Source organism: Chrysemys picta, chromosome 5 (genome assembly GCF_011386835.1).
Source record: "Chrysemys picta bellii isolate R12L10 chromosome 5, ASM1138683v2, whole genome shotgun sequence".
Lineage (NCBI taxonomy): Eukaryota > Metazoa > Chordata > Testudines > Emydidae > Chrysemys > Chrysemys picta.
The window spans coordinates 41,866,237-41,893,063 of NC_088795.1; the positions used below are offsets into that span (position 1 = coordinate 41,866,237).

Genomic DNA, 26,827 nt, shown 5'->3' on the forward strand with positions numbered 1-26,827 from the left:
AAACTTGGAATTTTAAATTTGCTTTAAAAATAAAAGTGCCCCTTGACAAATTAGGCCTGATTCTACCACCCTTACAGCAAGTAGCCCCTTACTGTGAGTACAGAGCAAGAGATTCCATTCAGACTACTCAAGCTGTAAGTTACTCTCTCAGTGTAAGAGAGAATTGTAAAATTCGTAACACTACAAAATGATACGATTTCAGGAAACAAATAAGAAAAATGGGGAGGGAGAATAAGATTCCAGTCCCTCCGAAAATCATTTGTTGTTACCGAGAAATTTTTATATTTTATTCACTATTTAGTTCAAATTTCTTAGCTGTGGACAGTTATGAGGAATTCCCAGTAGTTCCATCTTTAGTACTTAAAAAAAAAAATAACACCCAAACACACCTTAGTACTCATCTATTAAACCAAATACCAGAACACCTCAAATAACCCTCCTCCCTCCAGTTTTATTTCCTATTCACAAAGAAAGGTGCAGTGGTCAGACTTTTTAACAGAGAACAATTAAAAAAACCAAAAATATGGAATTTAAAATACCTTCCTGGCTCTGCATCTTCTGCAAATGCTTTTTTTTTTTTTTTTTTTTTTTATAAAGATTCTTAGATGACAAACATTGCAAATTAGGCCCAACCATAAGCTGTTATGCCAGCACCATTATCTGCTGCATCTTTTAAGTGATTTCCTTCTTCATAAATCCTAGCAGTAAGACTACCTGCTTTAAATCTGCAAATATTAGGTTTGTTATGACCTTCACACCTTGCTAGCACAGCTTCAAGTGCCAACTGCTCACCGCACACCCTTCTACCCTCAATGATAAATGGACAGTACAATGCAGGCTGCTGCTAAGATGAGTCTTTCAAACTGAGATGTTAAAAAAAAAAATTAAAAAGAACCCCCACAAAGGTTCTGTATTGTCTCAATTAGTGCTGCTAATGCCATATCACTTGGAGTTTGTTTCTAGTGTCCCAGCCAAAACTTCTCCCGCAGCTATACATGTTGGTTGCCATTGCAGTGGGGCTGTAGGCTAAGACTTTGGAAGTGAACTGGGGCACAGAAGTGTGCTTTGAAAGTTATTGGCTCACATTACTGCTGCCACATGTTGCCTTTACCTCCCTATGATGGAACACAGATAACCAGGAAGGCCTGGCAGCACAAACAGGCCATCAGCAACAAGGCACTCTCTAGAGCTTTACATAATAAATGGTCTTTTAAAAAGCAGTGGCACAGGCACAGAACAAGAATACACAACAGTGTAACAGAGCATGAAAGGGTCAGTGGCAGGGCACCGGTGGGGAAAGTAAATTTAGATTTGAAAAGCTGTTACTCAGATTTGCAATTTCATCTTATCACACCTTCTCTGTCTTGTAATTTTACTCACAATGAGTGCTGCTCCAAGGACCAGCTACAGGAACAAACTGTACCTATTCACCAGCATCAACAGATGCCACCCTCAGGAAAGGCAAACAGTGTCTTCATCCCTCGTGACAGATGGAGAAAAGCAACAGGTTTGTCTACGGAAGTTAAACTACATAATCCTTGCATTGAACACTGCATGTCAAGAAGTTCTCCATTACAGAACTCCAGTCTAACGGATATCTCAAAGAGGGAAATATTGTAGCTGTTGCTAGTATTCCCACTTTACAACAATTAAGGTTGCCTAAGCATTTCCATTTTAAGCCCATTCTGAGTTATTCATAACCTCCCAAAAATGTCTAGACTATAATCTTTGTTCACAAGAGTTTTTTTGTTTTCTTTTGCTGTCAGGCAAAATGATTTTCACTTTGTTCTCAAACTGCTCAAACACCCATATTCCCTCCACTTCTCATTGTGACTTTTTATAGAAAACAAAAGCCAGCTTTAGCCCTCAAGCAGCTGGAGTAAATGGCTGAAGTTTGGCAGAGAATAGTCCTCATTAAGAAGTGCCTTTGAGCGTTCCAGTAAAAATTTATGTTTTTTTTTTAGAAAAGCCAAACTTTGCACAAGTACAGTACTTTTTTTAAACAATAATCATGCTAAGCTTGTGACTTTCAGCTAAGGAAGACTGGGCTACTCATGGGTGGCTAACTTAGCTACATACTAAACATTTTCAAATCATACCTTCCTCCACCTTCTAAGAGCCCCGCTTCATACACTGCACAGCTGTGTATAAATTAATTACAAGGGTGTTTCTAGCGTATGCATAGTACACAAAACTACACCCATATATCCAAGGGTGCAGAAGTATATAATTTCTCTTCCTTTCCGTTGTGAAACAGAGCTAGTTTATAAGCACTACGTAAGTGCTAGGTATTATACTACTGTATTACTTATCAGAGGGGTAGCCGTGTTAGTCTGGATCTGTAAAAAGCAAGAGAGAGTCCTGTGGCACCTTTAAGACTAACAGATGTGTTGGAGCATAAGCTTTCATGGGTGAATACCCACTTCGTCAGATGCATGTATTACTTGAGAAACATTTGCTCATGTTCTCAAACCATTGTAATGCATACAAACATGCAAGCATAATTTATGTATATCCTGACTGAAAGTGTTTAAACGATGCAACCATAATGTTTTACATCTAGATTTGATGGAATATTTAGGTAGTTTCTCCATTGCCCAGATTCTGGCCCAGTTGATACCAGTCTGCATCACCATCTGGTGAAGGGAAGGAGTTGTGGTTAAGGCACTTTATTACAACCCATGATATATGAATTCAATAACCAAGCTCTGCCACTGACTTCCTGTGTAACTTTTGTCAGGTCACTTAATTTGTGTGTCAGTTCCCTGCCTGTAAAATGTAGATGATAGTCCTTCCATATCCTCATGTATGGACCAAACAAGTGCCTTACTAGGGATAGTAAATCAAACTACTCTCATAGTTAACCAACAGAAATAGTTGCACTGTGTAGTATCAGTCAAGATTAATGCAATATTTTCTTAAAATTGGGTAGAGGCAGGGAAGAAAGATAAATCGAGAAAGATAGTGGAAAAAATAAAGCATCCTGGGGGAAAAAAGCTTTCAATGGATTAGACTTCAGTTTACATTTACTTTAAAATAATGTTTGAGTTTTATGGTTATGATTTCAATCCTTCATTAGAAAGTTACATTTCAATATTGAATAGATTTTGGTTTTAAAGAACTGAAGTACCCTGCTAGGAGTCAATTTCAATAGCACTTTTTAAAAAAATGTGGAGTTTCTGCAGTTGTGACTGCGTGACTTATGAGCTAAGTTTTGAGCAGCTGTTTATAAACATCTTTTGAAAGCTAGAAACAAATCTGTTTCTCTGGTTGTAACTTTATTCTCCATCATACGCACACATTGATTTGATTTACAGGGTTGCTCATGAATGCTAAGCTAATGGCACTGAATTTAAAGGTAGAACATTACATAAGAATTGTAAGAACTTCCTCCCCTCAAAAAATAAGGAAATAAAAGGATTAGGAAAGATCTGGGTGTGGAATTTTGATACGTACCCCAAGTTCCAGAAGGAAAAAAATATCACTGTGCAATTTGCTGTAAATGAAAACTGTGTTACTCTATCTATTCTGTCCATGCCAGTTCCAACATGTAAGTGGTGACTGAAAATGGGGAAAGATTTGAGGGCGATGGACAGGAGAAAAGTGAAAATTCAAGACGGAAGACTCTTGGAGCAATCACAGTCATGGAGATTTGTGTGCTCTTGGCATCTGTCCTACTTGGGGCATGGACGGGCAGCACTGAGACACCTCCATTGCAAAGAAAAGAAAGAAAGGACTGAAGAAACTGTACATCCCTGGGATTTCACATGCAGTACCCTGTACCTTATGGAGTATACTTTCTTCCAAAAAAAAGCAAAAAGGGTGCCTAAAGCTCTCCCCTGACACCAATCCATCCATCTGGAAGCCACCTATCACATTATTACCTACCCATTTCCAAAGCACTATGAAAACAGAAAACACTGTGCAGGGTAGTAGGATCATTTAACCAATCTGAAGAAAGAATGGATTTTTTGCTTGTCAAAATAGATACAACTGTGTTGGGAGGGAACAGTTTATTGGTATGTTATGTTTCCATTGATAGCTCACGTTGTTTAGCAGATTCATTCTAATAGCACCAAATACATATGAAGGATAATTTTCCTTAGTTCACAATTTTAAAGCTACCTTAATATTTCCATTAAAATGAGTTACCATAAATGAAGTAAAAAAAAGAGGTTAGAGACTAAATTTTCTTTCAATTCTTCTTGGAATGTGTGGATTTTCTCTATTTCAGCAAAACATCTAGAAAAAATTGTGTGCATGAATCTCCATGAAGAGGAGAACATTCGCATAGTCATAAGAGGCACTTCATAAACTCCTGGGGGCTAGGATGGACAGACTTCTGCTTGGATGCCGGTAGGAAGAGAGACTGCATATCACTTCAACAACAAGATTTTCATTGGGTCTTTTTAACGATTAGGATGCTAGTGTGGCTGTAAGTGGCTATAAAAGCACTAACATGCAAAACATAGCTAGACATGCTAACTGAGGGGCTGCAAGGCGGGAGCAGGACTGAATCCTTCATATCACTGAGTGTTACTCATCATCTCCACCGCAGAGGAGCAAGAGTGCTTTCCTGAAGTCCCCAGATGTATCTTTCTGTGTACGAAACATCGCATTAGTCACAGTGAGTCACAACCATAAAGACATTTTAAAAAAGGGTCAAACCCAGGAAATACTCCAACAAATTACAGAGTTTCCACCGACAGGAAATCCATTTGTATGACTATCTGCTCAGGAATGACACAAGGAGATTCTCTGACTAATGTGTTACTTTTAAACATCCAGACTCCTCATTTAAATAAAAATTTCTGAAAGATTTGAAATGACAATACTGGAGCTGGGCCATTTACTGCAAGTTACAAAGTCATTTCTTCCATTTGCAAACCAACTAACCAAGGGAAAACCACCCTAACCCAAAGCATTACAAATTAAAACTTTTTAACATATTGGAGGTGACCTTCCATAAGTTAGCAGGGGTCCAACCCTACTCCACTGGCAGTCAAATGGGAAGTTTTGCTACTGACTCCAGAAGGAGGAGTCTGGTCCCTCTTGATAACTTCAAAAGCAATTTGACACAGCAGAACTGAAGGATTGCAGTGTATAAATAGAATTGATTAAGAGATGAAAATGGAGACAATACTATATGACGATTACTTCTACAAATACTGTGCTATGGAAAAGAGTTACGGCTTATATTAAACAGCTTTTTACTTTAAAACAAATGCATGGAAATTCTGCAATATCTGGTTTTCTTACCAACTCCCTTCCCTCCCATTGAAATGATTATGATTTTGCCTTTGTCTCTGCAATTAAACTTTCTCTTGAGTAATGATGAAAAAGGAGACTAGATTGTAATTGGAGTCCAGCTCCATTGCACAAAATTGCTTTCACCGTGGGGGGGGGGGGGGAGGGGGAAGGAAGAAATGGGGGGAAATGATGGAACAGAATCACATGCAGGATTACAATCCCAGTCCATTTCCTTCTGCCACTAACAGCTTCTCGGAGACACGGAAAATGAAAGGAAAGGAGCTCAGACCAGGAAAGAAGTGTAAAAAAGGCAAGAAAGGGGAAAAAGTGTCTCTGATTTTCTTATCAGATCTACCCCACTACTACACATTTGCAAGGAAATTTGAAGTTCTTCTTTTTAGGAAATATCTCCCTTCCAAATTACTCCGTCATTTAAGCCCTTTACAAAAATTCATTCATTCAATATTGTTCTTCAAATGTTACCTACACTACCTAAAGAAATAGTCTTACATCACCTATAAATACTATTCTCACCCAAGTATTTCTTTATCAGTGAACTGGATTTGAGAGATTTTACCTGAATCATCTGATACAACGATTTCGCAAAATTCTTTCTGAATTCACGTCTAATGTCCAGCAGATCAATTTCGCTCCTCGAAACCATGATTCTGATCAAAGTATCATCATCGGTGCCAGCTCCCTATGTTAAAAGATATTTAAATATTATTTTAAAGCATCTATTTATGCTGCGCAGGTATTTTGATCTAGAAAAAGTTTGAGAGCCCTCTGTAGTATGGTTATAACTGATAAATACATTTCACATACAGTGAGAATGTAGATGGGTCTTCAAAGAACCACTGCATTGTATTTCTATCTTATTAGTACAAAATGTTTTGGTCTGTATCATAGGGCATTCAAATTTCAACTTAAAGTAAAGAACTAATGTTGTGAAGTGCTCTGTGCCTTGAACTTCTATGAAGTTGAGGATGCTCAGAACCTCCCAGTTCATGCCCACCAGCTTGTAGCTTCAGGCCATAAGTGCCCAAACAAATAGAAATGATCCAGTTCCCAAAAATCAAACAATATGGTATTTGCATACTATGATCAAGATCAGCATCTTACTAAACAATCCCCAATTCCACCCTAAGAATTGACTTTGTTTCACTGAAAGTTGGAGCACAAAACCCAGTGATGACTAATCAAGGCATGTGACTTGCTGTTTACGCCTGAGTCACCAGTAGAAATAACTATTTTCAAAATTATCTGACTGCTCATATGAATGGAGACTGTGGTAAATATTGTATAACTGTGTGTGTACTCTGTTCAGACAGGCATTTGTTGCTTTAAAAAAAAAAAAGTTTTGAGGGATGTCTACACAGCAAAATCTGTGCACAGGCAAGCCTATCCAAGCTAGTTTGATTCCAGCTAGCATGCATAATAGCAATGAACACAGCACAGGCTTCAGAGCAGGCTAGTGAGCTGAGCACATACCCAGCATCCATACCAGATTTGTACTACCCCAGCAAAGATGCCTGAACTGCACTGTCTTCCCTGGTATTGTTACCCAAGCTAGCTGGATTCAGGCTAGCTCAAATAGGCTAGCATGTGCACAGCTTTTGCTGTGCAGACATACCCTTAGTGAGTTTTAGCACTGATGAATGGTGCCAGATTGACAGCCCTGAAGTCCCAACCCTGTAATGATCAACCAGTCAGGTTCAACACAGGCAATAGCAATGCAAGTTTCTACCCCAATATGCCTCAACGAGGTCCCAGGTGAGCCCCCTACCCTTATTTCTAGCCCCTATTCTCAATGTCCAGTCAATCCTTAAACTTTTGGTTGTGACTGGTGGTGGTTTTCATGGTACACATTTGAATGTTTTAGATGGCTGACCTAAGGACACTCAAATTATGCCAGGAACGAAAAAGCCCCCTTTTTGACCAGGATCAAGGAATGGAAACCACCTTTGCCTCTTCCAGATGTGCAAGCGGCTCAAGTGCAGTGTAGAATTGAGCCTTGTGTGCAGTCCCTGAATGGGTGACTGTGTCAAGACACATTATATTAGTAAATTTTTCTGCTGAAGTTACGAGAAAGTGGTCTCCCTACAGACAGGTTCTACAGATTTTAATACAAAATTATAAACTTTCTATAGTTTTTTTTTTTTTTAAATCAGCCTGTAGAATTTAATAAGAAATATATGCCTGCAACAGAAATCTAAAATATGGTTCAATACACCTATAGAAAGTTTTTCTATTAAATGCCACAGATCTGTAGTGTATTTTCTTCAAAATTTCGTTATATTTGTATGGAACCCTATGTTTTCATCTCATTTACATTTTATAGGGCTTTTCTATAAAGGTAGTAGAACAACTGTTCTTTAAAAATCCAGATATCAATTCATGATTTCCTCCAAGTAATTATTCATGCAGACATTTTATTAATATATTTTACTTCTTGATAAACCCATTTTAGATGAAGGCCTTATCTTCACTCAGGAAAAAAACTACAGGGAACCTAGTCATTTCATGTGAAATAGCAGGTTAAACTACCAACTGCCGGCTGTCTTCACTATGATTTTAACTCATGTTGACTAACTCAATATATGAATACATCTCTCCCCTCCCCTCCCCCCCCCCCCAAGATGAGAAGGCCTAAGAGGGAGCATGCATGTGTAGCTAAGGGGGGAGGGCGGGAGAAGTGGGGGGAGGAGGGAGCACGGGAATGAAGAAATCAGTAAAGCCAGATTGGTGTTTAAGTCTCTCTTTTTGGCAGCTTCTCTCTACTTCTCAAAAATGGGATGGACTTCAAAACATTTGAATGAGGAACTAGAATTTTACTTTATAAAGTTGGGATATGGGTCTATAAATGGTCATCTTAAAAAAAAAAAAAAAAAAAAAGAGAGACTTTGCGGTCTGCAGATTTTACAACATAGCTTTTAGTCATCCTTGTTTTCAAAATATGTGTCACCTGCAGAAATTACAGCTTTCAGCAGAATGTGCTCCATTTTCAGGCCAGCAGAAGGCCCCTGAGAGCAAGATGGAACATTGCATACTGGGATATATATAGTCTCTAAAGGTAGTATTTCCATATTGAAGATTATAGTACCTGCCATATTGTAAATTTTATCCAAACTAGTCACAGCCTGGCAAAATTTGGGTGAATTTAAGCTAGTCTCTCTCTCAAAAAGGACAAAGAATGAAATGGGAGGAGGAGGAGGAGAAGAGAGAGAGAGGTTACTTGGAGGGGCGAAAAAGGGTCATGTGGAGAATAAGTACTTACCTTCATGGCATAAAAGAGAGATTCGGCAAAATAAGCAGGTACGCTTCGGACACATTTCACTGAGAAAATGAATCATTAATAATCAGTTTCTATTAAACATGTATGACAATCTGAGGGGAGGTAAATATTTTGACTTTCAAATTACACAATAAATACAAGTTTAAGCTCTGGAGTAGAAAATTTCTCAAGGCTATCACTCTCTTTCCAACATCTCACTGCTTCATTTGCATGGGTTTATGTCTGTGGCTCACTGACTCCCAAACAAGAATGATCAGTTTACACCCAAATATTTTTCTAATAGTCCTACTTGGGATCTGAAAGGTAGAATTCATATCTCATCAGCAATACAGATCCTGCAAGCCCAACTCTACCCTCAAATTACAAATGTGCCACCGCATTATCTTCAGTAGGCTGGCCTGGGCAAATGAAGGTAGAATTTAGTCCCACAATTAGATACAAGTTAACAGTGCTTTTGATGATGCATGTGGCTGAACAGAATCCAGTTCATTCTCCCATAGCTGATAACAAGAGGAAACGCTTATTTACTAAATAAATAATAAGATTCCAAATGAGCTACTTACTTCATAAGAGGGCGTGCATTTTTACAGTCACCTTTTGACCAAAGTCACTAACATCAACAACCAAAATAACGTTTTTTAATCTGGGACAGACTAAATGAAACCATTTCTGGAATTCCTGCATCCTAGATAATTTAAATAGCTTTATTAAATTAGAGTTCAGCTGGATTTACACTGTGAGTCAGGATGGCAACAATAAATAGTAACATAATCCCCTGTGCTACTGGAGATTTTAGAATTTAGGTCATTGATTTGAGAAAACAGGTGTCAGCTTCACTCAGGCTGTTGATCAGGTTACGCAGCACTGTTTTAATCCCTTTATGCCATGGGAAATGCCAGGTCATCTTTTCAGAGCTCACATTATAGCACCTACAAAATAGCGTAGCAGTAGTAAGACTGTTAATTACCAATTGCCAGAAGCAGCTTCTCCAGATCCCCAGAGGTTTCACGGTCAATGGTTTCTTCAATTTGAAAACCAGAGATAGTCATGTATTTGTCAAACACTGAAAAGCCAAGGACAAATACATACTAATGCCATGTATGTAAACATTACTTCTCCCACTATCCCCCACAGTGCATGCTATTTTCATCCAAGCACCATATATTATCCACTGCGCAAACCCCATCATCCAGACACTCTTCTGCCACCTTATTTTAAAATATCTTTTTCCTAGCAGACTGTAATTGTACAATACAATTCCTCAGGGAGGAGGATGTAGTCTCCCGCGTCCCCTGACAGCAGTCTACAGTCTAGCTGGCATGAATAGCATATTTAAACAAGAACAACATTGACACCATCTTAAAGAAACAAGCTACCTCATATCCCTAACAAAGCTCTCATCTATATTGGATTATGTGGAAGATTCTGCACTTAAACTCAATCAAGCTGCCTGCACCTCAAATCTGACAACTTTCCACAGATGTGAGACAGCCTTCCCCCCGCCCCCCGCTCCCCCCATCCAACATCTAGCACAAATGCATAGGACCCTCCCCAAGTTCAGGGATCCAAAAACAGTTCCTTCATGGCTCCTCTCCTATGGGCTGCATGGAGTTTATGGAGGGGATATGGGATAGTCTAATTTTGGCAATTAATTGATCTTTGACTATTAGCAGTAAATATGCCCAATGGCCTGTGATGGGATGTTAGATGGGGTGGGATCTGAGTTACTACAGAGAATTCTTTCCTGGATGTCTGGCTGATGAGTCTTGCCCACATGCTCAGGGTTTAGCTGATCACCATATTTGGGGTCGGGAAGGAATTTTCCTCCAGGGCAGATTGGCAGAGGCCCTAGGGGTTTTTCGCCTTCCTCTTCAGCATAGGACACGGGTCACTTGCTTGAGGATTCTCTGCACCTTGAAGTCTTTAAACCATGATTTGAGGACTTCAATAGCTCAGACATAGGTTAGGGGTTTATTAGAGGAGTGGGTGGGTGAGATTCTGTGGCCTGCATTGTGCTGAAGGTCAGACTAGACGATCATAATGGTCCCTTCTGACCTTAAAGTCTATGACTCTATACTGGGCACAGCTGAGATTCTGGTTTTCAGTTCTACTTGCACCACTTTACCTACCCTTCCTTAGGTGACAGACACTTCGAGTTCCCAAGATGGTGATGAACTTTTCTTCATCTGTTCCCCATTTCAGCTCTCCAGCCTTAAACAAGACCTGTTATAATTTCAAGAAACCAAAACAAGTTAGTAATTTCTTCACACATTCACTTGAAGGATTCTACGCTTCATAACAACTGCAGTTGGAGGGGAGGAAGCTCGAGTGACATGTCCCAAAAATATACATAAGGAAAAACTGGATACACCATATCAAAATGCACACCAATGCTCCATCATCACTACAGATATTTCTTGCCATCATCCTCCATCACCCCCACCTCTTTCCCTTAGTCCCAGTTTTAGTTTTGCCATCTGAGTGATGCTCTATCCTCATTAACCTGTTCATGTCCTGAGATACATGGCACATGTACAGTAATAGTCCTGCTTCATATAAACATGAGGTACCCTTCCAGCAAATGTTTTAGAAACATACTCCCCCCCCCCCCCCTGCGCTCCCACCCCCAAAAAAGATTATATTTGAAAGACCCATCGTCAGCCTTCAACCCCAGTGCAATCAAGGTCTCCCCTTGACTGATCCAATTTCCACATAGCCCCATACTTAGTAAGTTTTACAACATAGCAATTTATTGAAGGTGTTAACAAGGGCAAGATGTATATAGTAGCAGAAGGCTAGACTGCTGCTCTGGCTAGGAAACCAGCACTTAAAATAACTTAAAATGCAGCACTTCACCAGGCACCATCAAAATATACACATGCCACACCCACAAGTATTTTGCATTGGAAAGTCGAGAAAAACATGCAATCTAAAGCACACACACACACACAAACAGATTTCTTGAAGTAAATTTAACAAGCTCTCATATTCTTCCTCTGCCTGTGTTATATTCTTGACCTGATTTATGACCTAGGCCCAGATCTCCAGTCCTGTGCATCAAAACCACAGCTCCTAGGCCCTGGAGTCCATGTCCTCATTTGATTAAAATTTTATTTTTATATATTTTAATATAGATAATTTTATTATGTTTCTGCACGAGTTCATTTGAGAGCACAGTGATCGTCTCATTTCACCCACATAGTTGTCACTGGGGCATTTGGTGCTCTGGATGAGGTACACAACAAGTGATGTTGAAGCTTAAATGCATACTCCAAAGTTGTCTGCCAGCCACCTCATGCAGTGAAAGATCTCTGAATACAGAGACCTAGGGTCAGTTTCACACTCCTCACCAAGTAGAAGTTAGGCAAACAGGCTCTGTATTTAGGGGTTCAAGTATTTCCTGAAGAAAACCCATGAATCCAAATATCTGCCTGTTTGCCCTTATCTGCTGCACAGAACTTGCTTTGACCAGCTGCCTGAACAGAGGAATAATGGTCTTGTTTTTACAGTATGATCAAAAAGTTTTGAATCTTCTCTTTATTCTGAGTCCCACACTGCTACAATAAATACATTGTTAATGACCATCCAGGCTCTATTTTTTTATATAGAAAATCCAGTATGTAAAAGGAAATGCGGCCATGACAGTTCTTTGGAACACAGCAATAAATTGTTTCATGGCTGTTCATTTAAAACTGAAATATGCAAGACTCTCAAGTGGGTGACAACCACAATTATACAGATTTGACCAAGCATCCTTGCACCTCCTCAGACTGGATCTTGTCAGATCCCACAAGCTAAGCAAGGGCAGACCTGAGAAAACTGAAGAACAGCTCTCACCTCCAAGGAATAACTAGAAGTGTTACAGGAAGTCCTGTCAGCAATACCCTATTCCAAGTCAGTACTAGCACTCTTCCATCTGAGTCATTACCAAATCTAATGCTCCAGCATGGTGTTAGAGGCACTGTGCTTTTGGAACTACAGTTCTCTGCACACAGAGGTCCTGACTACTGGTGATCAATAAAGGTCCCATGGCATTTTATGAAACGTAAGGTTATTAACCCCAATGTCTTAGCCAACTTTTACATGGATAGTTACATTCTGCCTACTTGAAATCCCTCTGGCGTAAAAGGCACTACTATAAACATTGACAACCTTTAGGAATGAGGTTTTCAAACTGAAGTGTGCTCACCAACCCTGAAATTCACAGAGGGATCTTGAAACTATGGTCTATGGAGATAATAGATCCCAATTTGTTCCTTCATTGTGAACATTATAAAAATTACTTCTTCAGCCAAGACTGCAGGCCACTTTGGTGCAATACACTTCATACAATGAAGTCATCTGCTTTTTAGTAAACCACAGTTTAACACCCAAATTTTCCTGAGTAAAGAGGTTTGCAATCAGTGACACCTAGTTATTCATGAATGAAGCTAGAATTATGGGGCGATACAAGTGGCATCCATTCTATACCTTTAGTGAAGTATGAAAGGTTCATTCATAAGTGTAAAAATGGCTTGCCACATGTCTCTTTACAACCCAGTCATAGCCAGCAGCAATGCATAATTCAGCTACAATTACCCTTAAGGGATGCTGCTTTAGCTGTGATACTTGCATTAAAATCTAGACAGTCCTGAAGTTGGAGACTAACTGCATTACTTTTGTTTAAGGTTTAGCATGCTGTGTCATGGGGAACTTATTCACAGTGTTACACTCACAGAATGCTTCACATGCACAATTTGCAATACAATTAGTAGCTACTGATTTTTTTTCAATCCAAGAGAATTCAAGAATTAAACCTTTTACTCCTCCTTTACTATTCTGAGACAGTATAGTTACATGTATGTGCATATTGTTCCAAACCCCCTCTCCCTGATTCCTTACTGATTGTGCCATACTGAGGACTGTGTTGGAAATGCAGGGTATCATTCTGAGAGAGAGAGAGAAAGAATGAATGAATGGGGGGGGGGGCGGGGAGGGGGGCGGGAAGAGAAGTCCTGTTACTGCCTGCAGGCTAGGGGGCTCTGTAGTGAAGTGAGAGATCTGGAATGAGACCGTTTAAAGCAAGGTTGGCGAGTTGTGGCTTGCTGCCTTTGAGAGCAACTTGTTTTCTCTGTGTTTTTTGGTTCTTGTGTGGTATCGTTGGAATTCTAAGAAATAAAATAGCGTCAGGTTGAAGCCTTCCAGCAAGAATATTTGTGTTTTTTAATCCAACTTCTTTGTGCCTAAACTGTGAGCATAACACTGACCACAGCTAAATCAACAGAAGGCACTCTGACTGACTGAAGAGTGACCACACAAGGAGGTTACACTGATTTCACTCCATCAGTTTCTAAACTGATGATTTTCATTATTTGTCTCGTGGTAGCACCTCAGAGCCCCAGGACGCCGTTGTGCTCAGCACTGTACACATGGAGAACATTAAATTTAGTTTAGTTTTAGATTAACAGTTACATTGACTTAAAACAGTACTTTTTGGAGTGTAGAGAAGTCCGCACAGAAGAGTAGCTGCTGGCCTAGCCTCAGTTAGAGAAGCCAAAAGAAGTCTATTTACTGAGGCCAGAAGCTTGCTACTTGCCTAGGCCAACAATCAATTTAGAGACAAACCCTGACACAAAAAGTTTCAGTAGATAGGGAGACTGTTACTTGACTGACTAGACCGGGGTGGGCAAACTTTCCCTGGGGGAGGGGGTAGGCAGAGGGCTCCGTGCGCTGTCCTCACCTGCGGGTACCTCCCCCGAAGCTCCCATTGTCCGCGGTTCCCTGCTCCCAGCCAATGGGAACTGCGGGGGGGAAGGGGCCAGAGCCTGCAGGCAAGGGCAGCGTGCACAGCCTTCCGCCCCAACCCCTCCCCCCAGTGGTGCCAGCCGCTTCCAGGAACAGCGCAGGGCCAGGGAGCCTGACTTAGCCCAACGGCGCCATGGGGGTGGCAATCCCACGGGCCGGATCCAGCCTGTGGGCCGTAGTTTGCCCACCCCCGCACTAGACTAACTGCCAATCTCTGATTTCTTGAGGGCTGATTTTGAAGCTCAATAGATGGAGATGGACATTTATGGATTTCTACAGCTCCACATCAGAGGTAGGAACAGAAGTGGAAGAGCATATATTACAAATATATATCGCCAATTCCTCTATTAATTTTGTACCAAACCTCTAGCAAGAGAGTGTATTTTATTGCTCTTGTACTTTACTTTCCCTTCTTGTTTACTTTTCTGAACAATCTTTATTTTTGTTCATCTAGGCCCACAACCTGTAGGAGAAAGATTTGGGCTGAAAACTATCTGAAACAGCCAAGATGCAACATGCATTAAACAAACGCTGCAATCAAACTGCTGAGGATCTGACCCCTACTATAATTAACAATAAAGCCAATCTGATCTGCTAAGAGGTGCCATTTCAATTATTATATTGCTCCTACTCCTGCTTTTCCTGTTTGGAGTGCAGTTCTAAGAGTTGGAGGCAGAGCTATGGAAAATATAATTCAACTGCAGTATTTCACTCCCTGGAAAATTATTCAGACAGTCACCATATCAGCAGTGGCAGCTCTGGAGCTCCCATATGGTTACAATAAAGCAACATATTTGGGCCACATACATGAGTAATGCTAATGTTGCATTATCTAGTAAATTGCAGGTCCTGAACAAGTCCTTTATGTAGAGGTTGGCCTGTTTCAGAACATCAGATCTGAATGAATGAATCAATGAATCTGAATGCCCCCAAATTTTGCAGGTGACAAACACCTGAACATCCAATGTTGGAAACATCCATTTCTCTCAGATATTTGTAATGCTCCCACTGCCATACTATTTAGGCTTCTCATTTTATAACTGGCAAAACTGGGGTGAGGAAGAGGTGAAACAGAGGGGAAGAGAGTCCTAAAACTAGTGTATGAAATCTGGATTTGAATGTTGCAGCTTGCACCACCTCTGTTTTCACATCACTTGCAACAGAAAGGAAGCAACAGTTGTTTCCAAAACCAAGTATCTCTCACATCTGGGCCCCACCTGTGCACCCATTTTATTTGTATATTAACCAGCTGAAACACACTAAGGAAATTATTTTCACTTACCTGAGCATCTTGCTCAACCAGACCCTCATCAATTCTTCCTTCAGGGTCTCTATTAGCCTAAAAATAATATCCAATGTTTAGTCCAAAACAATGTGGTCCAATATAATGAGCATAAGATTCAATGCCAAATAATCAGTAATTTATGTTTTTCCACAGTCTTATTTCCCTTCCTTCAGCAAAAAAATGATAGCACACAGCAGAGTGAATTAAGTATTCTGCCCTCCCAATTAAACACAAAAATGTATGTATCAAGCTCTCTGTTATCTAACAGCTTCTCAAGAACACCATTGCAAATTGGGAGTTACACCTGTCACAGGGGGTACCAGATCAGAACTGGATCCTAAAACCACCAAAACTTCCAATCCACTCACTGGGATCAATCCTGCACCCTGCTACAGCCCCTCCATGCAGCTCTGGTGTAGACCAGCTCTCTGGGTGGAATAAGCAAGCAACTATACCAATCTCCAAGATCTATGTCTATAGGAGTATGAAAATAATTCAGAGTGGCCTCTATGTAAAACAGATTTAGATTCTGAGTTATCCTTAACCAGTAGTGAAATAAGCAAACACTGCCCTGAATTCTGCAGTCTAATACTCCAATCTCACAGATGCTCACGCACATACAAAATGAAGACTTACCTGAACAAGGACTACTAGCATCCTCTGATAGTAACCTGTTGTGTCTCCTGTGATATGATCTTCTAAGTTGGATTCATATTCTGCAAGAGAACATCACCTTACAGAATTTCTCAGCTCTTTCTAATGGAAAAAAGTGATGCCCTCACTAGTCCCCAAGAGACAGAGGAAGTTGAAGGCTCACCTAATCTGATTACCATCATCTGTCTAATCAGCCTCAAGGAGCCTTATAGGCAAAGGGCTGTATGCTGTCTTCATTTATATCTGCATAACTCAATGGCACTGCAAAGATGAGCAGAAGGTACAATCTGGTCTCTATCAGCATAAAATCACTAAACCAACTATTACTCAAAGTCAGACCCAGGTTCGGTTCTCATTTCCAATGTCAGGGCAGGATCTGCAAGCAAACAGTACTGGAGAATTCTGCACTAAGCAGGAAGTGTCTGGTTGTATTCAGATGTGAAACGTTCCCTCCAATACAGGAGCCTGGATGCATATATAGTTAATTTAGTAGTTGCCTTTGTTTTTAGGAAGTCCCCCTAACCCTGGAAGAAAAAGGTTTAGTCCCTATGAATCAAAGGAAGAGCCACCTGGAGATGGGAGAAGACCTATCACTCTTATTGGGGACGCTGTACTCTGTGGCTCATCCCATCCCTAGAAACATAGAGGAAGAGATGCATTGGCTTTAGCATGAATAGCCTTAGATTGCTCAAAAGGAAGATAGCCCTAGGTGGTGCTCAGATAGCAAGCAAAAATCTTAACAAACAGCTGATTTTAGATAAGAGTTTCAGTTTGTTATGTGGTGCCAATTTCCTCCTTCCCCATTATTGGACTCCCCCACACACTTTAGAGTGAATAAAATCAACAGAAAAGGGCCAAATTTGAATGAAATCCCACTATAAAAGGAAAAAATATTAAACGTTGCATCCCAACTACAATTTGGTCAAAAAGAAAAGTTAGACTGTACAGCTGTGTCTGAGCACTAGCCTCTGGCAGTGCAGGAGTCCCCAACCCACCAGAATAAAATTCTAATTGTAAGACAAGTCTTCATTTTGCACTCCCATCCCCATTTCTTCCCTCAGCTCTCAAGTACGCAGTGTTAACACAGACATTAAAAATGTTAAGAGGGATAAAAAGAGGAGACATTTTAAACACTGACTGAACTTTACCTTCCAGATAAACTTGTTTTATATTCCGCAGCTCTGCAGTTGTTCTGGAGGCAAGAATTTCAGTCAGCACTTTCTCGTTGGTTCCTGCTCCCTACATTAAGAGCACAAATACAGAGCACAAATACAGAGCAATTGACACAGTAACTGAGAGAAAGATAATTATTTCTTACAAACCCAACCGCAGTATTCTACCTAACAAACTTTGGGGTGGGGAGAGCACAGTTTTCTTTCTACCAGCTGCGTACTTTTCTACTTGAAATAAAGTCAGTTTTTAAGGTTTGGTTTGACTTTAAATGGGGCCTAACTGAAAGCTCAACAAAAACAATGGAAAGACTTCTATGACTTCAATGAGCTTTGGATGAGACCCTCAGTGCTCAAGCACACCAAGCTCTATTTCATTTAGGTAACATGATCTGTAACATTAGTGCAGTTGAAATGATGTAACCGTACTTCCTAGGCAACTCTCTGGTGCTCACCTTGTCTTACAACGTCTCAATAGGATCACTCGCATAACTGAGTCAACCCAGGAACGATGGCTACATCACTTGAATTGCACTACATTTACAACCAACCTTTTAGTCACCATGAACACACATTTTTTAAATAAAATTGCCTACTCGGGCACCCAAGTATTTTAAGTTAACGTGCTCTAATTACAATGTCCACAACAGTCACTTTCCACTCCTTTGAGTAGAATATTTATAAAAGCCAAGGCAACACCTTATTTATGCAATCCTGGATTGGCTGTGTCTCTAGGGGGATACAAAATGAATGCTAATCAGCCCTAGCTCAAAATGGTTTTCTTCAAACAAGAAACAGTCAGCCACCTGGCCCCAGCAGGTATTTACAACTCTTCTTAAATGAGAAAATTCTATTAATAAATTACTTATAAATAATGAAGTCATTCAGTTTATCCACCATCATCTGAACACATACAGCTAGATTGACAAAGGTGTGGGGACTAGGGTGACCAGATTGCAAGAGTAAAATAGAAGGACACATGGGAGTCAGCCACAGGCTCATAGCCCTAGGAAGCTGCGAGGGGGGCGCAAGGCCCTGGCTCCAGGCCCCCGCCGCAAGCCAGGGTCGCACGACCCCAGCTCCAGGCCCCGCCACATGCTGTGGGTCAGAGGCACACAGCCCCGGCTACGGCCCCCAGTGCATGTCGCAGGTCAGGGGCTGCAAGTGGGGGGGGGGGTGTCTCAGGGCTAGGGTAGGGGCACAGGAGCAGGGTGCTGAGTTTGGGTGCGGGAGGGGGTTCAGGCCTGGGGCAGGGAGTTGGGGTGTGGGAGGGGCTTCAGGTGCAGGTTCCTGGCGGCGCTTACCTCAGGCGGCTCGCTGGAAGTGGCAACATCTCCCTCTGGGTCCTAGGCGGAGGCGCAGCCAGGCAGCTCTGCGTACTGCCTCCGCTCACAGGCTTCGCCCCAGCAGCTCCCATTGGCCGCAGTTCCTTGCCAATGGGAGCTGCGGAGCCGGCACTCATGGAGGCAGCAGCACACAGAGCCCCTATGGCTCTCCTCTGCCTAGGATCCAGAGGGAGAGGTCGCCACTTCTGGGGAGCTGCACGGAGCCGGGTAGGGAGCCTGACAACCCTACTGAATATCAGGACAAATGGCATCCCGATCATGCATCGGTCGGGATGAGATTCACAAAACCTGACTTAAGCACATAGGCTCTCTATACAATGAAAGTGGAAAGAGGCGCCTCAGATTGGGATGCACAAAAGCCAGCAGCTCCCTGCCTAAGCAGCCAAGGCACCTAAGTACAAGGCAAGGAGATGCCAAGGTGAGGGGTAGGTCCTAAGACACACACACACACACACACACACACAAAGTGCTCAGCACCTAAGTCTGGGCTACAAGGAAGTGCCTCTCTCTGCTTGCGAGTCTGACCTGCAAACCCTCTCTTGGCATTAGACACCTACACCCGTTTTTGCAAGGAGTTCTCTTATAACCTTTAGCCCAGAGGTGAGGGCTTACCCGGGATGTGGGAAACCTCTGATTTAAGTCCCCCTGCCACCTGAGGGGGAGAAAGGATCTGCCACCTCTCCAGTGAGTGCCCTAGCCAGTGAGCTGTGGGATATTCTGACATTGGGCTCCCTCAGTCTCTCCTGTTGAAGCTGTTCAGCTGTGGATAAATAAAAACAGTCACTGGAGCAAGGGGACTGGATCCTGGATCTCCCACATGGGTGTCCTAACTACTAGACTATAGAGAATGCACGGTCCTGAAAATGACACTCTCTCTCTTCCCCACCAACCCCATCACTCTCATTATTTATCCATCTTAAACAGGAGAGACTGAGGGATGCCGTCCCACCACCTATCAGAATATTCTACAGGACAGTGGTTACGATGCTTACCTGAGAGTTCAGGTTTTAGAGGGGTAGCCGTGTTAGTCTGTATCGGCAAAAACAATGATGAGTCCTTGTGGCACCTTAGAGACTAACAAATTTATTTGGGCATAAGCTTTCATGGGCTATAACCCACTTCATCAGATGCACCTGAGAGTTCAAATCCTTTTCTCATTAGGCAGATGGGGGACTTGAATGGAGGAGGCGGGGGGTGTCTCCCACATCCCAAATAAGTGTTCTAACCACCGGGCTAAAGGTTACAAAAGGAAAGTCCTCCCCCCTCATTTTATGAGCTCACCTATGAGGGCCTAATCCAGCAGGTGAGCTCTGAGCATGCTTACCAGATCAGGCCCTGCAAGCAAGTCAGGCGAAGGAGCACTTGTCTTCCCCCAGTTCATGCATAACACTGGAGCTTAGGCATCACTAGGGTGAGGCAGCAGAGCATATGCAGAGAGGCAGAAATATAGGTGTCACGTGAACTTTTACTGCAAAAATTTAGGTGATGAACAAGTTTAGGTGCCCACAGGTCTCGGTAGCATCTGAGTGGGGATTTGGCAAATCCCAGCGATGCCTGATTCTGGGATTTAGGCACCTAAAGTGGCAGTTGGGTATCTAAGTCCTTTTGTGAATCTAGCCCACTTATTTTTAAAAAGAAAAAATGTTAACAACCTAACCATCTTTGTTTAATATCATTTATTCTATTTTAACGTTGAGTGTTAGAGGGAAAAGAAAAAAAAAAAAAATCTTGCTTCACTATTCATCCCTGCTCTCCTACAACCCTCCATTCTGCCCATTTTTCTTTGCCCTTTTTTAAAAACAAAATTAAATCGGGGAGGGACAGTTTTTTTGCCTCTTCTCAGCCAGGCTTCTACTTGTTCCTATGTTTAATGTCCCTTCTCCTTCCCTCTCCAAATATTATTTGAGACGTTACAAAAAAATCCCAGACTTCAAAGTCAATATTTGGTTAGGATACTATTCTCAGCAGGAAGGTCCTTGGAAAAGCAGCTTACGTAGCTAACCTATTAACCAGCGTGCTAACAAAGGTCTTGGGAATTTACCTCTCCAGGTCACTTGACCGAGCACTAGATAGTACCATGTCAAGTTCAACGTTCTCTGGTTTAATTAGTAAATTCTACAAACAATTCAGAGACATTCATATTTTAACCCCTGGCCTTCAAAGTTGATGTCATCAGGGACAAATAGCAACAGTGCTTCAGAAAAGAAGTCAAGGCACACTGAACAACATGCTCAAACTATAGGACTAGATAGCACCAGTTTCCTATTTTATCTATCTGCTTCTTTTTCCCCCAAAAAGGGAGCAATGCATTTAGCCAAAAAGAGAATTGTTACAAATTTACAAGAGTTTAATTCTTCCTATGTATTAATAGTACATTTTTAGACCTGATTCAAAAGGGATAAACACCTGCCCATAAATTTTTACTTAGAGCACCAATTTACAAGAGCATGTCATTGACTAACCCATCTCTATTCAAGGTACCACTTCATCACACTCTGATGTAAATTCACCCGTTAAACTTTTGACCATACTAAAAATGGAAAGGGGGGTGGGGAGGGACGCATGGCGGTGAACACGACCAAACTACAGAGGGACCTGGAGAGATTAGTGCAGATCTATACAAGGAAAACAATACAGAGACCCAATGAAGGGATAAAACCAATCATCAACCACTCCTGATACATCGGTGCACAAGAGGATCTCTCTCTTAAACAGCGGTTAATAACAGAAGTTTGGAAACCACTGCACTAACTTATCAACTGCCCTGAACAATCTATGGACCTTGTGATTCCTAGTATGATGTGAGTAAACTGTCTTTTCTGTGTGCTGCACAATAAATATTATATTGAACAATGCGGCAAGGAGTATTTTTTTAAACAAAAAACACACACAAAAAACCCACTACACTGAAATTAACTGCTACTAAGTAAGACAAGTCTCAAGGTGCACACCTTTTAATGCCCAACTCTACAGACACTGATCTTTTAACATCTAGTGTTTCTTTGAAAGCAGACATTTTTGTAATTCTTGATTTCTAACCTACCTATCTCTGATGATCTGTTAATAACAAGTCAAGTCATGAAAATCAATGTTAGAAACATGAATGTAATCAGTATAGTATGTTGTTAGCATTAAAATGAAATCTCTAACTCAAAGGAAGCAAATCATTCTTAAAGCGACAAGATTGGAGCAAGAAATATTTCTTTCAATTGTTTCATTTTCTCCCACTCCTTTTACCTTAAGGGCATGCTTCAGTTCATGGGCATCAAAAAGTTGTGCTGGTCTCATCAAAGCCACCATCAGGGTTTCAAATTTGCCAGTCAGTTCTGATTTCAGGTCATCTACAAGATCCTAACTCACAGAATAAACAGTGCTACAATTAGGAAGGAAGCCATTTCAAAAGGCATACACATAGCTGAGATGTTGCTAAGTTTTTTGAGACGGGGGAAGTGTAGCTGAAAGTCTAAGGTAGAGAATGCATAGGTATTTGTAATACAGGAATACATTTTGGTCTGTGGGTTATAGAAAATACTTTGATGAACCTCATTTGAGGACTAAAATTATTAGATGAAAGCAAAAGCAGGATACTAACAGGATAAAAGTAATGAACTAATACAACTTCAGCAAATGAAGGAGTTTTTTGCATATTAAAAAATAGTTTTTAACAGTTAAATGTCCACCCCGCCCCCCTGTCGTCAGATGGTCACGGGTGTGGTGCTCTGCTCAATGTTGATATCAGTCGGCTGCGTGCGTGTGTACCCTCTGTGTGCTGCCCCAGCTCTGCGCAGATAGCTGGCACGGCAGACCCCAAGAGAACCCCCAATGACCACAGACTCTAGTAAGGTACAAAGGCTCCCAGCCAGGTTTATTGTCAAAGAGAAACACTGCCTCTAGCTCGCTGGATTAGATATCGATGGGTCTGCTAGTACATATGTGCTCCCTGACAATGGACCGGCTCAGTCAGTGGCGGGACTTTCCACTGCCCCCTAGGCCAGACAAAGACGTCCACTCAGGGATGCAGTCTTATACACAGGCACAGACAGGTTACGCATCATTGAATGCACTGAGGTACAGCCCCTCTATGCATTACTGTGTTGCCTCTCTTATGGTGCAGGACAAATAAGTATCCATCATACTGTCTGTGCATCGTATTGTCCTTTCATATGGTCTATCCATCATATTGTCCTTTCATACTGTCTTTAGGCTGGGTCTGCCTGTTCCTTGTTATCTGTGTGGGATGTGTTCATATCAGGCTGTTCTGGTGCCGTTCTGGCATACGTTCATTTTATTTTATTAGTGCTTTCATACGTGCTTTTAGTAGCCTTCCTCTTGACAACTTCTGTGAGCAGGGCCTGCCTCTGGCTCACAGCCTAACTTCGCTTTACGTTAGCAACATCTTGACCATTACATCAGTTCAGGCCTCAGGCCTCATACCGGGCTCTGATACCAAGGGTTTATGTCTCAGGGCCTCATCTTACTACACCCTTCAACTGAACTATCTTATTCATAGGGCTTGTCTACACTTACATTTTATAGCACTCTAACTTGCTGACTCTGGGGTGTGAAAAATCACCCCCCTGAGCGCAACAAGTCTGAGCGCTTTAAAGCGCTAGTGTAGACAGGCTCCGACCTGCACTCCCAGCACTCGGAGCTAATCCCCTCGTAGAGGTGGATTACCAGGTGCACTGAGAGAGCTCTCTCGTGAGCGACCACACTCGCACTTCAAAGCACTGCCGCGGGAGCATTCCCATGGCAGCGCTTTGAAGTTTCCAGTGTAGACATACCCATACTGAACACAAGAACAATGGTTGAGATTTTCAATGCTAAGTCTATATCCCCTAGACAGATTTGGAAATCTCTATCTAGATTTGGAGAAGACTCCATATGCCAGGGCCAGATTTTCCAAAGTTTCAAGCACCCATAATGCCAACTGAAGTCAAGTCACAGGCACTCACCACAAGCAAGGGCACTTTGAAATTTAAGCCCACAACCCCTTCTCTTTAGTCACCACCAGTTGTTTGTTTCATTACTTGTATACTGGTTTTCCTGTGCCACTAGATCAAGAATCACCTCTGGCATCAAAATACTTGTATGTCTCTGTATATCAGGAATGAGGATCAATCCTTGAAGCACACAAAAAGAGTAGTAGGAAAGCGAAGATGCCGTTTGGACTATACTGGGTCAGAAGACTCCACAGGAAGAGCACATGGAAAAGAAAATGTAATGTCTATGTGATAATCTAAACTGAATATTCTTATTTCATTGGTGATTATGATATATTTTTAAAGGAAAAGTCAGACAAACAACAGAACCACATATTCTCATTAAATGAACATTCTACAGAAGAGCAGATGGACTGTGAGAGTGTTCCATTCAACTGATTTTTAGAGTACTTTCTTCCTCCTCTTACCCTGCCAAATAAGGTTTTAAAAGCAGCTGCAATTTGTTGGCGTTGAGCATTGCTTCTGCTAGTAAGGATCTTCAGGACAGCCTCTTCATCGGTACCTGAAGTTATTTGAAAAGGGGGGGGGGGGGGGAGGAAAGAACATTAACAGTTATAAAAACTTTTTTAGAAATCTAATGGTGTAAACTTTGAGAGGACTGAACGTTATGAAGTGTCACTAAATCAAAGATAAAAAGCAGACAGCAGTTTAGTTAAATAGCCACACTGATGAAAATTTCCACCTCAAGCCATGCCATTAGATTCTGACACACTGAAAATAAAATGGATGGAGTTCTAACATGCTGCTCTCAGGCAGGATACCACTGCAGGCTCAGCTCCCAACATGACGGACAGCAGCTACAGAAATTAATCAACTTTGTACTTCTATAAAACTTCTCATGTGTAACTCTCAGTGATTTACTTCAGGCTAAATGCACCCCTGGAGTTAACACCAGGGATGCATCTAGCCATTAACCCTGATAGAATAGCTATATCCTATTCTTACTTTATGTGCACCAGATGGCAAAATCCTTATTCATACAGAGCAGTTACTATTTCCATTAATGATGCAGCATGAGTAGGGGTATCACAGTGTGGTCCTACATGGATAAACTGAGATACAAAAAGTATACCTATGCCTTACCCAAGCTCAGAGAGGGCTAGATTCACATAGTCCTACCGGCCCTTTGCTCTGGTTATACTGACGCAAAGGGGCCATAGGGCAGAGCTAAGTGCCCCCAAAAAACAGCACCAGGAAAGGGGGCTTCTCTGTAAGACACAGAGCTGGTTATTCCAGCTCAGCATTACCCCCACAAAAACTCCTGATGTGGAGGTCTGGCTAGAGGAGGTAAAGGGTGGATTGCAGAAGAAGAAGTGTAGCAAGGGACTCCCTAAACCTCCACTGATTCCCTCCTGCTGCTAGCCTCACTGAGACCAAGGCAGTAGGGAATGCAAGCTAGGGCAGCAGCTTTTGAACAGGGCCGTGCACAAAGGGGGGGCAAGCATGGGCACGGACACACACCCCAGTAATTGTCAGGGGCACAGGATTCCTCCAGCCCCAGCAGCGAGGATGAAAATGGGGGAAGTGAGCTCCTGCTGGGGCAGACAAGAGGGAAGAGCAAGCTCCTTCCAACCAAGGGAAGAGTTAGTTCCTCCCAGGATGGGGGGGGGAGAGATCCTGCCAGGGCGGGGGAAGAGCAAGCTCCTACCAGGGCCAGGGGGAGGGGATGTGGAGGGAAGAGCAAGCTGGGTTGGGGTGGGGGGGAAGAGGGGGAACAGAATGTGCCCCTGCAAAAGGGGCCAAACTTGAATTCCTGCACACACACCCCTGCTTTTGAATAAGGGAAGTGGCTTGTATCTCCCTGGGCTGGGCTAGGGATGAACTTCCTTGAGAATGGCAGAACCAGAATTGGAAGAAACCCTCACTCTTGTGCTCACAGGGTTAATTCCATCACACATAAAAATTAAAAATCTCTTCTTATCTTTGTTTGCTTTAGCTAATGTAAAACTTCAGTACACAGCCATTGTATTGTGTCAGAAAAGGAAAACGAAAAGCTTCCCATCTAGATGATAGAAATAACTACCTCTGAGCGGACATATCCATAATTCTTACCCAATCCTTTCATTGCCTTACGGAGAGTCTCAGCATCAGTTCTGGCATCAAAACCAGGGAAGTCCTTCACGGTCCCTCTTGCGAACTACAGGAGAAAAATGCCATGAAGCAGCAGATATCGGCTTATTTAATGAGTCCACTGCACATCTGCTCATATTAGGATCACAGCTGTGACTTGGGACTGAGATTTGAATGTTAAATTTTTTTGCTAGAAAAATGCTGTTTAAACCAGTTCTTGCTACAATATCTAAACACAATTCTTACCAGATAGGTGCTAACTTGGTTTCAGTTCAGTGTACACAGGAGTTACCAGGGGCATGGGTACATTTGCATGAAGTGGCTTGCAAGACCAAGGCCTTAAACATTAGCACCTAAAAGCAACGTAGTGACATGGCTCCTATAACGAACCATACCATTTGTGGCTTTACATTTACATACAGGACATGTCCTAGGAAGAGTTGTACACAGAATCCTAGGGAGACTCGTGCAGTTTTAAAAGAATTGACCCCAGACATAGAATGCAAGAGGTATATCACTTATCTGGAGAACAAGGTATTATAGATCTGTCACAGAGCACCACATTTTAAGAAGTTTCATGATACTCTTCTGAAAAACAATATGACACTTTAAAATTCACACTGGCATTCAACTTTACTTCCTGTTTCTTTGACATGAGCACCTTTTTATTATTGAATGGCCCAGCTAAATTTGGTAAGAAGTAAGTCACAATAGGCAATATAGGTCACAACATAAGAATGAAAGGGTCAGCACATGGGCATGTGCGCACCCACACACAATTATACTGTTTTGTACATCACCTTCAGAAGTTCTCTTTTAGAATCAAATACATTAAAATTAGCCACCCTTATGGTAAAGTCCGATAGAATTTAATAGGAGTTACTAGGTAGCAGTTCTCTCTCTTATTGGATCCTCTAAACACTACAGAGCAGGGCCCCATTGTATTGTGCTAGGTAGGCAAAATCCCTGCC

The 26,827-nt window shown here is 41.8% G+C and overlaps 1 protein-coding gene across 1 annotated transcript in view; it reads right to left on the reverse strand.

The window, feature by feature from the left end:
- Positions 1-3,998: 3,998 nt before the first annotated feature.
- ANXA5 (annexin A5) overlaps positions 3,999-26,827 on the reverse strand; it is a 29,240-nt gene continuing 6,411 nt past the window's right edge. The window contains exons 3-13 of the mRNA XM_005290281.5: positions 25,839-25,923; positions 24,194-24,288; positions 22,021-22,134; positions 17,417-17,507; positions 16,251-16,330; positions 15,612-15,668; positions 10,675-10,768; positions 9,513-9,608; positions 8,528-8,586; positions 5,828-5,950; positions 3,999-4,599 (exon numbers count right to left, since the gene is read on the reverse strand). Coding sequence (XP_005290338.1) covers positions 4,537-4,599; positions 5,828-5,950; positions 8,528-8,586; positions 9,513-9,608; positions 10,675-10,768; positions 15,612-15,668; positions 16,251-16,330; positions 17,417-17,507; positions 22,021-22,134; positions 24,194-24,288; positions 25,839-25,923 — 957 coding nt within the window. The 3' untranslated portion in view covers positions 3,999-4,536. The remainder of the gene's footprint in view (positions 4,600-5,827; positions 5,951-8,527; positions 8,587-9,512; positions 9,609-10,674; positions 10,769-15,611; positions 15,669-16,250; positions 16,331-17,416; positions 17,508-22,020; positions 22,135-24,193; positions 24,289-25,838; positions 25,924-26,827) is intronic.